The sequence below is a fragment of the Carex rostrata genome, chromosome 8, assembly GCF_964058835.1.
Source record: "Carex rostrata chromosome 8, lpCarRost1.2, whole genome shotgun sequence".
NCBI lineage: Eukaryota > Viridiplantae > Streptophyta > Magnoliopsida > Poales > Cyperaceae > Carex > Carex rostrata.
This window is the reverse complement of record NC_135925.1, coordinates 357,680-371,085: the sequence shown is the minus strand read 5'-3', so window position 1 is coordinate 371,085 and position 13,406 is coordinate 357,680. Positions and strand designations below refer to the sequence as shown.

Genomic DNA, 13,406 nt, shown 5'->3' with positions numbered 1-13,406 from the left:
TTATACGTGGGTTTTTTTTTCTCCGTTCAATCTAACAAATATTTCTGATGACCTAGGAAGAATTTTGCAAATCTAAAACTACGAACATTTTCTACACAATTTTATCTTTCAAATGAGATCCATGATGACATACTTTCGAGTTGTCTTTGCACAAGTATTAATATCTTGTCACGCAAGTATTCATTTATACACATTGAAGTATTCATATCTAAGACATCAAGTATTCATTCATATATCTCTATTTTTTCAAAATTTATTTTTATGTAATTTATTTAATACGCAGTGGCCTAATTCACCATTAATAAAACTTTGTTCTTTGCAAAACTCGCTACTTCATGAGGAAAGGGAACATAAACATGAAAAAGATTAATTGCATATACATATACAAAATTATTATGATACGATCGACAGTGACGGATCTGACCCGGTAGAGACGTGCTTTAGTATTCATTCAAACACATTGAAGTATTCATTCATACACGTTGAAGTATTCATTCCTGGCAGAGGCGTGCTTGATTGGGATGGAGTGACGGATGATCTCCGGCAGAACGTTCGCTAGAGCAGGAGCAGCATGCATAGAGGGAAAAAACCGATGCGAAAGTGTAAGAGGGAGGGAGCTTATTGTATTTATCATTTCGAGGTGGGAGAGGGAGGGGAACTTATCAATGGAAAAACGGAGGTGGAGGAGGAGGTGGGATGTGGAGGTGGAAGAGAGAGGTAGAGGCGGAGGTGAGGTGAGGTGAAGGTGAGAGAGGGAGGTGGGAGGCAGAGGTGGGAGAGGGAGGCGGAGGTGGAGGTGTGAGAAGAAGATGAAGGTGAAAGAGGAAAATAGAGATGGAAGAGAAAGGAAGAAAGAGGAAAGAAATAAAGGTTGCTAGAAATAGTAGTTATTGTTATAGTTAAAATAGAAAGTTAGTTGGGGGATGAAATGAGAAATGAATAGGTGGGGGATATTATAATTACCCTATAATATATAGAACCCTACTTTTATCGAGACATGAATAAATCAAATTAGATAACTAATTAATTAGATCTTGGAGTAGCTAGCTAGCTAGGCTAATAAGGTCCTATACTAGACGAGGTATGTATAAATTTTATCCAATTAATATATATATATATATATAAACTTATTATAAAGCCATAATTAATCTGGACTAGCTAGCTATATGGCATATAAAATTATATATATCAGAAGGAAATCAAAATAATTACAAAATAAATTTTGTGATATTTATATCTCTTTTTAATATTTGTAATTTCTAACAAATTCAGAGCCCAAAATTTATAATTTGAATCATCACAATAATTTAGCAAAACCTGGAGTTTCTCCTCACAAAAATCTTTGGGCCTATATAATTAAGAAAACCATATTTTTAACAAAAAGCAAAACACAGCCCATATGTCAAAAAATTAGTTGTTGATTTTCCAAAAACCTAATCCGAAAATGACATAATCCAAACCAGAAATTAAATTAAATGAAATCTGGTGAGATGGCAATTGGGGACTAGCTACTTGCTTCGATCATTGTAAATTTATCTACTTCTAATTAAGTTCTATCCTTTAGTATATATAGTATATGCGTTCTTAACAAATATTCTCCAAATAACTGCACACATATTATTAAACTCGGAAAAATGAAAATCATAAATCATGCAATGGAATCCTGCCTCCTCTAGTTGACATTGTGGACAGCACAAATTAGGCAGCTAAAAACCTAACCCATTGTCTTCATCGTCAACTTTTACCAAACACATAGCATGCTTATAATAAATATAAAGAAACCATTCTAGCTACATGATTAATTTGCTCATTATGTTTTTGTCTTTTGGAAGAGGAAAAAAATGAGCCTACTCTGGAAATTGTTGCTAACAATGATTTTTAGTTGCTTATTATTTTGTGGACATGTAAGTGCAGGAAATGTCAAATGCCAAGATCCATACTACGGATACTGCTACGGCATCCCACTCAAATGTCCCCCGGGCTGTCCCAAACTGTGCGAGGTCGACTGTAAAACGTGCAAACCTTATTGCGGTACGTATTTTCTTTCTTAATTATTCCCCCTCCCCCTCCCCCTTCCACACACACACACACACACACACACATTTACATTGCATAAAATTAATCACAATCATAACTACTTTAATTTTTAACAAGATCGAATTGGATCACTTTAATTTCAATCAATAGATTGTGACAGACCCGGCGCAGTGTGCCAAGACCCACGATTCGTAGGAGGCGATGGTGTCATGTTCTACTTCCATGGAAAGAAAGACAAGGAATTCTGCCTTCTGACAGACCCGGATCTCCACATAAACGGCCATTTCATCGGAAAGAAGAGCACCAAGGGAAGGGATTTCACTTGGGTCCAATCAATTGCTATCTTATTCGGGCCGAATCAGTTATACATTGGTGCCAATAAGGTCTCACACTGGCACAACTCAACCGACTATATGCACATACAATTCAATGGTCATGATGTAACCGTTCCGTTGGGGAGTGCTCAAACTTGGCTCTCCTCTGAAACAGGCGTGAGCATAACACGTGTCGGACAAGCCAATGCCAATGCCAATGCCAATGCCATTGTTTTAGAGGTAGCGGGGTTGTTCAAAGTTAGAGCGAGAGTTGTACCGATAACACAGGAAGAATCAAAGATTCATGGCTATGATATAACAACTGATGATTGCTTTGCGCACCTCGAGCTACGATTCAACTTTAACTCTCTTACTTCGTCGGTCAACGGGGTTTTAGGCCAGACTTACGCACCGGGATACCGTACACGGGTCAAGATGGGTGCACCAATGCCCATCATGGGTGGCAATGACAAGTTCTCTTCCTCTCACTTGTTTTCAACAGACTGTGCCGTGTCCAGATTCGGATCGAAACCTGACGGACTTGAGTTAGTCGAAGATCTGCCAATAGTTACATGTCGAGGTAACAGTGGAGCACGTGGGATGGTTTGTAAAAGGTGAAATTATCAAATATATATAAAATCTGGTAAATGTAAGCTTTCATGTATGGTTCGTTAAATTTGTATTGGATTGTGTTTGCTTATCTATGTAATAATTAATGCTTCAGCTTGGTGAAATTATGGGATTTAAGCAGTGTTTTAAAATGCTGTTTTGTTCATGCACGCGGAAGACCACTGCATACCGCATATGTGAATTTTCATGCGGATTTATATATGCGGAAATTTTTTACTATTTTTTTAGATAGTTAGAAAATCAAATATCTGAATAGTGCAGAACTTTTTAGATCAAGTGATTTTCTACCTAGCTAAAATAATAGTAAAAAATTTCCAAAAAATATAAAATTTGGTCTCCAAACACATATTAATATGGAGAACAAGATGAACGGTTCGGATCGACCGGATTTTGAAAACTCGAATATTGAATCGTAGCACCGTAGCCCTCTATGCTATCCATAGCACCCAAGCCTTACTATATATATATATATATATATGGGTAGCTAAGAGGCCTCCTGTGCTACGGCTCAATATTCGACTTTTCAAAATTCTAACGGTCGATCCGAACCGTTCATCTTGTTCTCCATATTAATATGTACTTGGAGACCAAATTATACATTTTTTGGAAATTTTTTACTATTTTTTTAGATTTATTGAAAATCGTTGTTTTTCAGACAAATCTGGACCATAAAAAACAGCGATATTCAATAAATCTAAAAAAATAGTAAACAATTTCCAAAAAATGTAAAATTTGGTCTCCAAACACATATTAATATGGAGAACAAGATGAACGTTTCGGATCGACCGTTAGAATTTTGAAAAGTCGAATATTGAGCCATAGCACGGGAGGCCTCTTAGCTACCCATAGCATATTAGCCAAATCCTATATATATATATTGTTGGGGTTTCGCGGTGCTAACCAAAAACCGTTTAGGCTTAAGGTGCGGAATGACCGTAGAACAAAAATTTCTACAGCCAACTTAAGCTCAGGATTAAATGGGGTATGTCAGGAAACTTTCCAAGGCGGTCCACCTTCAGTATTCCTTTGGCATCAAAACCCAATTTAATCCTTTTACAGATCTACTCCATGATTGATTTCTAAAACTTTAATCTACTTAACAATTAAATAGATTAATATAGCACATTTATATCTTGTTTCCAAATCACAGTTGGAATGCAGACTGAGCGAGTAGAGCCTCACCAAGGAAGGAATCGACTCGGAGTATCACACGTGTGATACCTCTATCGGTTATCCAGCAGGACTAACCGGAGAGCGGTTTATTCCTTCTGCCAGAAATACCGTAAACCACAGAATTCTGCAAAAACACTATTCACGGGGAAAAGACGAAAACCCGTAAACACGAATTTTCGGTTGCTCAGTTTCATCAATATGCAAAACTGACATACCGCGAAATTCGGTAAAACACTATTCATCGATTCCGTAAATATACTTCACAACAACTCGCAAGATTATACGTCAATTACGTATAACTTTCTTTTCTCAACCGAAACACTATTTGGGAGAGAAACCGAGAAAGAGAGAAAATACCGATCTGTTTCGACACGAAACGGTATGAGTGAATTAGCGATTTTTCTCTCTACCCCTCCACCCCTATTTATAGGGTTTAGGGTCGGTTGCCAAAAGACCAAAATGCCCTCCAAGTTCGGCCTATTTACAAGATATGCCATGGAATGGATAAGGATGACATGTCATGTGGGTAAGATCGATGACGTGTCATCTGGATAGGATCGATGACTTGTCATGCGGATAAGGACGAATCTGAAAAGACCCGAATGCCCTTGGCCTGAACACAAATAATGCTCGTATAATTATTCTGAACAATTATATATATTTTTCTTGCGGTTGTTTGTTTCGGTATCGATGACGTGTCATCTGGATAGCATCGATGACATGTCATGCGGATATGGACGAATCTGAAAAGACCCGAATGCCCTCGGCCCGAATACAAATAATATTCGTATAATTATTCTAAATAATTATATATATTTTTCTTGCGGTTGTTGTTTCGGTAATTTATACAATGTGTCCTGCATATTTATAAATTAACCGGTTAACTTTTATACAACGTGTCACGCACGTTTATAAATTAACCAATGTTTTTGCTTGTTATTTTTACATAACATTTATAATTTAATTATAACACGTATAATTAATTATAACCATCTTACTATTGATCATAACCAATTTATAATCAATCACAATAAGATTCTCCGATTAACTCCTATATGGTGTGACCCAATAGGATCTGTGTTATGTTGGTAAACAGAGTTAAAACTGTTTTAACTTCTATAATCATGAGCGGCATCTGGCAACACATCATGACCATCCAATTACACAGTTGATGCTGTACAGTACAATATCACGATCCAGTAAACAATTTACTTGTGTCTGTTCTTCTGTTTCATAGCTATTAGATTAGTTTCAAGGTAGATGTGTGTCATCCTTGCTAACTGAATCTTTTCTTGATCTTGAGCAGATTATCAAATATAATTACTTTTGTAATTATACCGCTAGCAGATAATCTAACTCTACCAAGGGGCCCAGTGATGCTATAGCTCGTATAGAGATACGAGGGACAAATAGTATTCTTGGTAAACCATCACTACCTCAGCTAAGCCATGTATACCGAAGAGCTACCGTTATAACTGCATTTTACCGACAGCGTTTGATAACAATCACACATATACATTTCTTAGTAGGAAAGATGAATACCTCATACTGTAGAACTTGACACTAAATGAAAACATAAATGACACGAACACAATTCTATTTAATGTTTCATTCGGGGTCTGTCAAATACCATGTTCATAGAACATGTATCCATGTGATTAAAATGACATCTCGTGTCAGGTGGTTTGTAAAACTTAACCATCTTTTAATCCACATACTAACCTTATCGCGGTAATTAGTGTTCCTGCTAATTTCCTTGGTCAATGACTTTTTAAGAGTATATATTATCTATATTATGGAGTTTCATAATTTCAGTCATGAACTCGAAATGATCCATAAATTCAATAATACTCAAGACAACAAAATGATATTAATCATCCAATTCATGAACAAAGCTTTATGATAAATTATCGTATTATTGACTTCTAGATTATTACACTAACATATATATGACTTGGCTACGGTGCTATGGGTTGCATAGAGGCCTCCCTTGCTACGGCTCAATATTCAACTTTTCAAAATCCAAACGGTCGATCCAAACCATTCATCTTGTTCTCCATATTAATATGTGTTTGGAGATCAAATTTTACATTTTTTGGAAATTTTGTACTATTTTTTTAGATTTATTGAAAATCGCTGTTTTTCAGACAAATCTGGACCATAAAAAACAACGATATTCAATAAATCTAAAAAAATAGTACAAAATTTCCAATATATATATATAATGGCTAATATCAAAACGTTTGCACCACGCCTCCCGTGCAACCGATTCATTTTCTGATTTTTAAAGTCCAAATGATAAATCTAAACCGTTAGATGTATTCTCCATATTAAAATGTGCTTGGAGACCAAATTTTACATTTTTTGGAATTTTTTTACTATTTATTAAGTCACTTTGAAAATCGCTGATCCAACGGTGGCTCCAAATGATAAATCTAAACCGTTAGATGTATTCTCCATATTAAAATGTGCTTGGAGACCAAATTTTAGATTTTTTGGAATTTTTTTACTATTTATTAAGCCACTTTGAAAATCACTGATCCAACGGTGGCTTCTGATTTTACTGTTCCAAACAGCCACCGTTGGATCAGCGATTTTCAAATTGGCTTAATAAATAGTAAAAAAATTCCAAAAAATGTAAAATTTGGTCTCCAAGCACATTTTAATATGGAGAACACATCTAACGGTTTAGATTTATCATTTGGACTTTAAAAATTGGAAAATGACTTGGTTGCACGGAAGGCGTGGTACAAACGTTTTGATATATATATATGAGGAGGGATCAAGTTACAACACTTGAAAGTTACAACAAAGTTACAACATCATTTTTTTTCATTTTTAAAGTCCAAATCGTTGATCCAAACCGTTAGATATTCAATCTATATTAAAATGTGCTTGCAGACCAAATTTTACATTTTTTGAAATTTTTTTGCTATTTATTAAGATGGGTACAAAATTGCTGTTTTTTAATGGTGCAGAATTTTAAGAAAAACAGCGATTTTGTACCCATCTTAATAAATAGCAAAAAAATTTCAAAAAATGTAAAATTTGGTCTGCAAGCACATTTTAATATAGATTGAATATCTAACGGTTTGGATCAACGATTTGGACTTTAAAAATGAAAAAAAATGATGTTGTAACTTTGTTGTAACTTTCAAGTGTTGTAACTTGATCCCTCCTCATATATAGGGTCCGGCTAATTTGCTGCCGGCAGCATTTTAACCGAAGGTGCTGTCGCCCTTTTTTATTTTTGTGATGTCCAAACAACAAATCCAAACCGTTAGATGTTTAATCTATATTATAATCTACTTGGAGACAAAATTTTACATTTTTTGGAATTTTTTTACTATTTATTAAGCTGGCTTGAAAACTGCTGATTTCAGTAAATTTCTGCAGCATTAAAATCCGCGGTTTTCAAACCAGCTTAATAAATAGTAAAAAAATTCCAAAAAATGTAAAATTTGGTCTCCAAGTAGATTATAGTATAGATTAAACATCTAACGGTTTGGATTTGTTGTTTGGACATCACAAAATAAAAAAAGGCGGCAGCACCGCCGACAGAAATGCTGCCGGCAGCAAATTAGCCACAGCCTATATATATATGTATACAGTCCAAATTTAAAATTTCAAAATCTAAAACGTCGATTCGAACCGTTCATCTTGTTGTCCATATTAATATGTGCTTGGACACCAAATTTTACATTTTTCTGAATTTTTTACTATTTATTAAGCCACTTTAAAAATTGCTGATCCATCGGTGGCTGCTGATTTTACTGTTTTTTTAAGCCACCGTTGGATCAACAATTTTCAAATTGGCTTAATAAATAGTAAAAAAATTCAAAAAAATATAAAATTTGGTCTCCAAGCACATATTAATATGGAGAACAACATGAACAGTTCGGATCGACGTTTTGAATTTTGAAATTTCAAATTTGGACCGTATGCATATCGGGCCGTATGCATACGAATGCACATTAGTCACTCTCTCTCATATATATATATATATATATATAGAGAGAGAGAGAGATGAGCTACGATGAGCCATGAAGTAAAACGCATTTGTACTCCACGCCATATTTCCATTTTGAAAATCCAAACGATCGATCCGAACCGTTAGATGTGATCTCTATATTGAAATGTGCTTGGAGACTAAATTTTATATTTTTTGAATTTTTTTTACTATTTATTAAGCAATTTTGAAAATTGTTGTTTTGCTGTGAACAGTAAAAATTTCTGGACCATTGGATCAACGATTCTCAAAGTGGCTTAATAAATTGTAAAAAAATTACAAAAAATGTAAAATTTGGTCTCCAAGCACATTTCAATATGGAGAATATGTTGAACGGTTAGGATCGGTCGTTTGGATTTTCAAAATAAAAATATAGTGCCATGGAGCACCAACTCATTTTACTCCATGGCTCACCGTAGCCCATCTCTCTCTCTCTCTCTCTCTCTATATATATATATATATATATATATATATAGGCTAATATCAAAACGTTTGCACCAACCCCTCCCGTGCAACCAAGTCATTTTCCGATTTGCAAAGTCCAAACGACCGATCCGAACCGTTAGATGTTTAATCCATATTGAAATGTGCTTGGAGACCAAATTTTACATTTTTTGGAATTTTTTTGCTATTTATTAAGATGGTTTGAAATCGCTGTTTTCCAGTGGTGCAGAATTTTAATAAAAACAGCGATTTTCAAACCATCTTAATAAATAGCAAAAAAATTCCAAAAAATGTAAAATTTGGTCTCCAAGCACATTTCAATATGGATTAAACATCTAACGGTTCGGATCGGTCGTTTGGACTTTGCAAATCAGAAAATGACTTGGTTGCACGGGAGGGATTGGTGCAAACATTTTGATATTAGCCTATCTATATATATATATATATATATATATATATATATATATATATATATTCATATATTTGAATTTATTTCCACATAATAACATAACCAACAATAATTTTTTCGCATAAATTTTAATTAAAATACAATCAAATTATCAAATTAATCAAGTACAAAAGCACAAACAAATACGCCAACTACAACCAGATTATGCATAAATTTAGTTTGACACAAACATCAAGTTAAATATAATGCCCACAATAAGTTGACAACATTAGTTAAACTTAAAAAGTACGATAAGGCAACAAGCCAACAAGCAAACAGTACAAAACTGCATGGGAGGACTGCATGGCCGTATATTCGGACTACATATGCGGCCGCATGCTCAAAACTGCATGGTCATTCTGAGCACAAGTGCCGACTGCATTGGCATATGCGGCCGCATTCTAAGACCCTGGATTTAAGTGTTGAAATTAGATTCCTTCGTTTTCTTCCCTAAATTTATTCCCTTTTTAAACTCAACATTTTTTGCTCAAAATTAATTAGTAATCAGGAAAATTAGGGAGGAGTTGGCAAACTATTAAGTTCAATGTGACATTGTGTGAAAAAATGAACAAATATTTGGATTAAGTTGCAACAGCTCTCCAGGTCTGGGATGCGAAGAAGGTGTATTTAGTCCCATTATTGAGAGGTAAAAGTTCGATCGGGGAGAATGGGTTATAAAAGCGAAGTGGTAAGATGAGTAGAAGCATCTTTGCGCTTGGGACAATGACGCAGCTAGTGAGGTCATACCGAAGCGCGTCAATTGCTGGTTGAAAACTATTTCCAAACTCCCTCTTCGGCCGGGTTTATCCTGATGCCGTTGAGAATTTTTGGAAGGGCTTCCTTTGGGTAAAACCCTACAATTAATAAAAAATTTCAACATTTTTAATTTACTATGGAAGCTTGCTTGAATTTTATTGAGGCTGGATTCTCCCAAATTTTTTGATTAAAAAGGCCAAAAGGCCCATCTTCATTGAAGAGAAAGAAAAAACGTTAACTTACACCACTGCAACTGCACCTTATTCAAAAACAACTCATATAAACCTGAAATGCTCATGGGGTAATACTTGAACCCAAAAATTGCAGCATGCAAGCTGCAAATCCCCACAAAGATGCATACTAGAAAAGCAAAAACAAAGCATTGTTCAAAGTACACAATCATAACAACATAAAATAACTCAAAACAAGATTATAGCTAAGCCTCACAATGGGGCTGAGGTAATCACAAGCAAACACAAAATTTGGCTGAAAAAGCTCGGACCTTCTTCTTGCTTCATTCTTCATAAATCACCATTTGCATCCCTCCTTCTTCAGCTCCTTGAGTCGCATCAGCTTCATCATTTGGACACCAACTCACAAGGGGTAGCACATTCAGATCCTCTGGAAACCACAATGCAGTTGTTTATGAGATTTGCAGATTCTCCCAAGTAACACAAATTTTGAGTTTATACATCTAGACCGTCCTCCTACTAGAATCCTTTACGATCCTAATCATCCAGGTTCCTTTAATATTCGTGCTTAAGCAGATCTGACAATCTGTATCTCGGATTGGTTGGTAAAATTTGACAGGGTCAAGAATATACAATTTTTATAATATGAATAGGGCCAATTTGATAATTCTATAATATTTTTTACTGAAGTATATAAAAATTTAGCAATAAATACAAAATTTCTAAAAATAAATAGAGATCAATTGATCCCATTTTCACTTATTAGTGCCTCCGCCGGCAATATAGCCCAATTTATGCAGAGGGGTAACAAAAGTTTCTTACAACTGTTCGCAAAAATTTAAAAGAAAGCAAAAATCACTCCTATATAATAAACCCATGGTCTCAAGGTCTCAGTACAATTGCTCTACTGCCCAACACAATAACAATAACAATAACAATAACAATAAGTAACAGTAGTCAGAGGTCAGGGCTGGTTGGTACCCTTGGACCAGTAAGTAGGTGACATACTTTGAAGAGGTATTTCATCCAAATTAAGGTAGGTCTGGTCTCGCTAGAAGGCCTGCTTAATTAATTATCTCGGCCCTTCCCACCTCCTTGAGCGCCTGTTCCCAGTCCCGAATCCCGAATCCCGATCCAGCAAGAAATCCTCCTATTATTCCTCCCACTGCTGCTACTGCTTCCCAATCGGCCAATCCCCATCTCGCCATGTCTCTCTCTATCTCCTCTTTCCTCCTCATCCCCAAAACCCCTACACCTCCTCGCCTCCTCTCCATGCCTCCCCGTTCTTCCTCCTCTTCAACACCTACCCCCGCCTCTACCTCCTTCGACCTCCGCTCCTACTGGACATCCCTCATCCCAGTCATCGATTCCGAGCTCGATACTGCTCTCACCGTGCGCTATCCCGACAAAATGTATGAGGCCATGCGCTACTCCGTATTCTGCGGCGGTGCCAAGCGGGCCCCGCCTGTTATGTGCATTGCCTCCTGCGAACTCTTCGGCACCCCTCTCGCCGCTGCTCTTCCCACTGCAGCTGCGCTCGAGATGATCCATGCTGCCTCACATGTCCACGACGACCTCCCCTGCATGGATGCAGCTCCCCTCCGCCGCGGCAGACCTTCAACCCATGTGCAGTACGGCGAGGACGTTGCCATACTTGTCGGAGACTCGCTCTTCCCACTAGGGTTCACTCACGTGGTCACCAAAACGCCTGCAGACCTCGTTCCCCCTCAAGCTCTCCTATCAGTGCTCAAAGAGATTGCTCGAACAGTTGGATACACCGGTATGGCAGCCGGGCAGCTTCTAGATCTGTCGGGGGCTGCTGCCAGTGGAGAGGTTGAGGTCTTACTTGTTCTGGAGAAGAAATTTGGGGAACTGGCTGAGTGCTCAGCAGTGTGCGGTGGGATGTTGGGTGGGGCCGGGGAGGATGATCAAGCGGCACTCAGACGGTATGGCCGAACTGTTGGTGTGCTGTATGAGTTAGTAGATGATGTGCTCATGGAGTCAAACGGACAGGCTGGCAAGATGCGGAGCAATGCGAGTGTGGTTAGAACACTTGGCATGGGAAGAGCACTTGAGCTTGTGGAACAGCTTCGGGATAAGGCAAAACTTGAGTTGCAGAGATTTGGGGATCAATACGGGGATCGGGTTCTACCGCTTTATAGCTTTGTAGATTACGCTGTTGAGAGAGGCTTTATGGTCGAAGGTGGGGAGGAAGGGGTGCCAGGGGGGGCCGCAAGTGCTGCTGCTAGTAGTTAGGAGTGATTTTTCAGATTTGCTTGTGGATTTGATTGAACTGCTTGCTACACAAAAATGCTCGCTTGCTTTCATTTGGTGTTTGTTCAGATATTGTTAGCTCGGCTTATTACTGGATCAGGTCAAAACTGTCTTTTGAGTACTATATTGTATCATAATCTTGTACTTGTGTTATCAGTATTTTTGGGTGCTAAATGTTCATGAATTTTGCTTACCAATTATATTACCAGATTATTATTTACTTACGTTTGACCAAGTTGTCATCAAATAAATTAAGTGTGAGCTCGGAGTTCCTGAGAAAAAGTTTCTAATCTCCTACCTTGTAGAGTTTCACAATTATAACTAAACTTCAAGGGTTCAACAACTAACATATTCAAACTCAAAAATACCCTAGAGGTTTGTTTTGAACAAAATCTAAAAAAAAAAAATGTCAGGTGCTATAAATTTAATTACATCTCATCTAGAAACCAAACAATTACATCTAATCTAAGAGTCAAACACTTACACTCTGGAGAAGAGATCTAGACGAGAACCGACTTTCCATATTTAATCAGATTTAGTGGTTTTTCTTAATTGCAAATCTTAGAATCATTCCAATGATTTGAGCTCTGTCTGTATAGGTCTACACATTTATGGACAAATATATAGATTGTCAAATATCCTTAATCCTTATTAATCACTTAATTAGGACAGTCATATATGATAATATATAATTCATAATTATATTACATAAATGCTCAATGTTGGATATATGATCCAACATAAACAACTCAGTTGTACCAGATAAAGAATATATGAATTCTTAATTGCTTGTATCTAATTAGATATAGTCATATTTCTCTAAGATAACAGAAAGGAAAGAAATAACAAAATCAAATGAATTTTAATTTGCTGTTGTATGGTATGAATAAATGAAAAACAATTAGCTTGTGCAGATTTTGCAGTTTTTGTTTTTGTTTTTTTTAAAAAAAAGCTATTGCCCATTTCATATTAGCTTGTGTAAATTAAATGAATTAGTATATAAAATACCAATGATTTGCATCATCAATTAATGTAGTTCCATCTCATTCATAAAAGCTATATGCATAGTTGGTCCCTATTATATGAAATGCAGTAATTCAATGGATAGCATTAAATTCCCAAATCAAATA

General features: G+C 36.4%; 3 protein-coding genes and 1 non-coding gene across 4 annotated transcripts; 3 read left to right on the top strand and 1 right to left on the bottom strand.

Moving 5' to 3' along the window:
• The first annotated feature begins 1,827 nt into the window (after positions 1 to 1,827).
• LOC144558439 (uncharacterized) lies at positions 1,828 to 3,053 on the top strand. The gene is made up of 2 exons (XM_078307287.1): positions 1,828 to 2,031; positions 2,188 to 3,053. The coding sequence occupies exons 1-2, from the start codon at positions 1,842 to 1,844 to the stop codon at positions 2,967 to 2,969; spliced, it is 972 nt and encodes a 323-aa protein (XP_078163413.1). The 5' UTR covers positions 1,828 to 1,841; the 3' UTR covers positions 2,970 to 3,053.
• A 6,543-nt stretch (positions 3,054 to 9,596) lies between these two features.
• On the bottom strand, positions 9,597 to 9,963 carry LOC144557950 (syntaxin KNOLLE-like protein). The gene has a single exon (XM_078306621.1). It carries the CDS (start codon positions 9,933 to 9,935, stop codon positions 9,597 to 9,599), a length of 339 nt encoding a protein of 112 aa, XP_078162747.1. The 5' UTR covers positions 9,936 to 9,963.
• Positions 9,761 to 9,909, top strand: LOC144558890 (U4 spliceosomal RNA). The gene has a single exon (XR_013513046.1). It is a non-coding gene; the product is annotated as a U4 spliceosomal RNA (small nuclear RNA).
• Positions 9,964 to 11,086: 1,123 nt separating the features above from the next.
• On the top strand, positions 11,087 to 12,498 carry GGR (geranylgeranyl reductase). The gene has a single exon (XM_078307638.1). The coding sequence runs from the start codon at positions 11,209 to 11,211 to the stop codon at positions 12,256 to 12,258; it is 1,050 nt and encodes a 349-aa protein (XP_078163764.1). The 5' UTR covers positions 11,087 to 11,208; the 3' UTR covers positions 12,259 to 12,498.
• Positions 12,499 to 13,406: the final 908 nt, after the last annotated feature.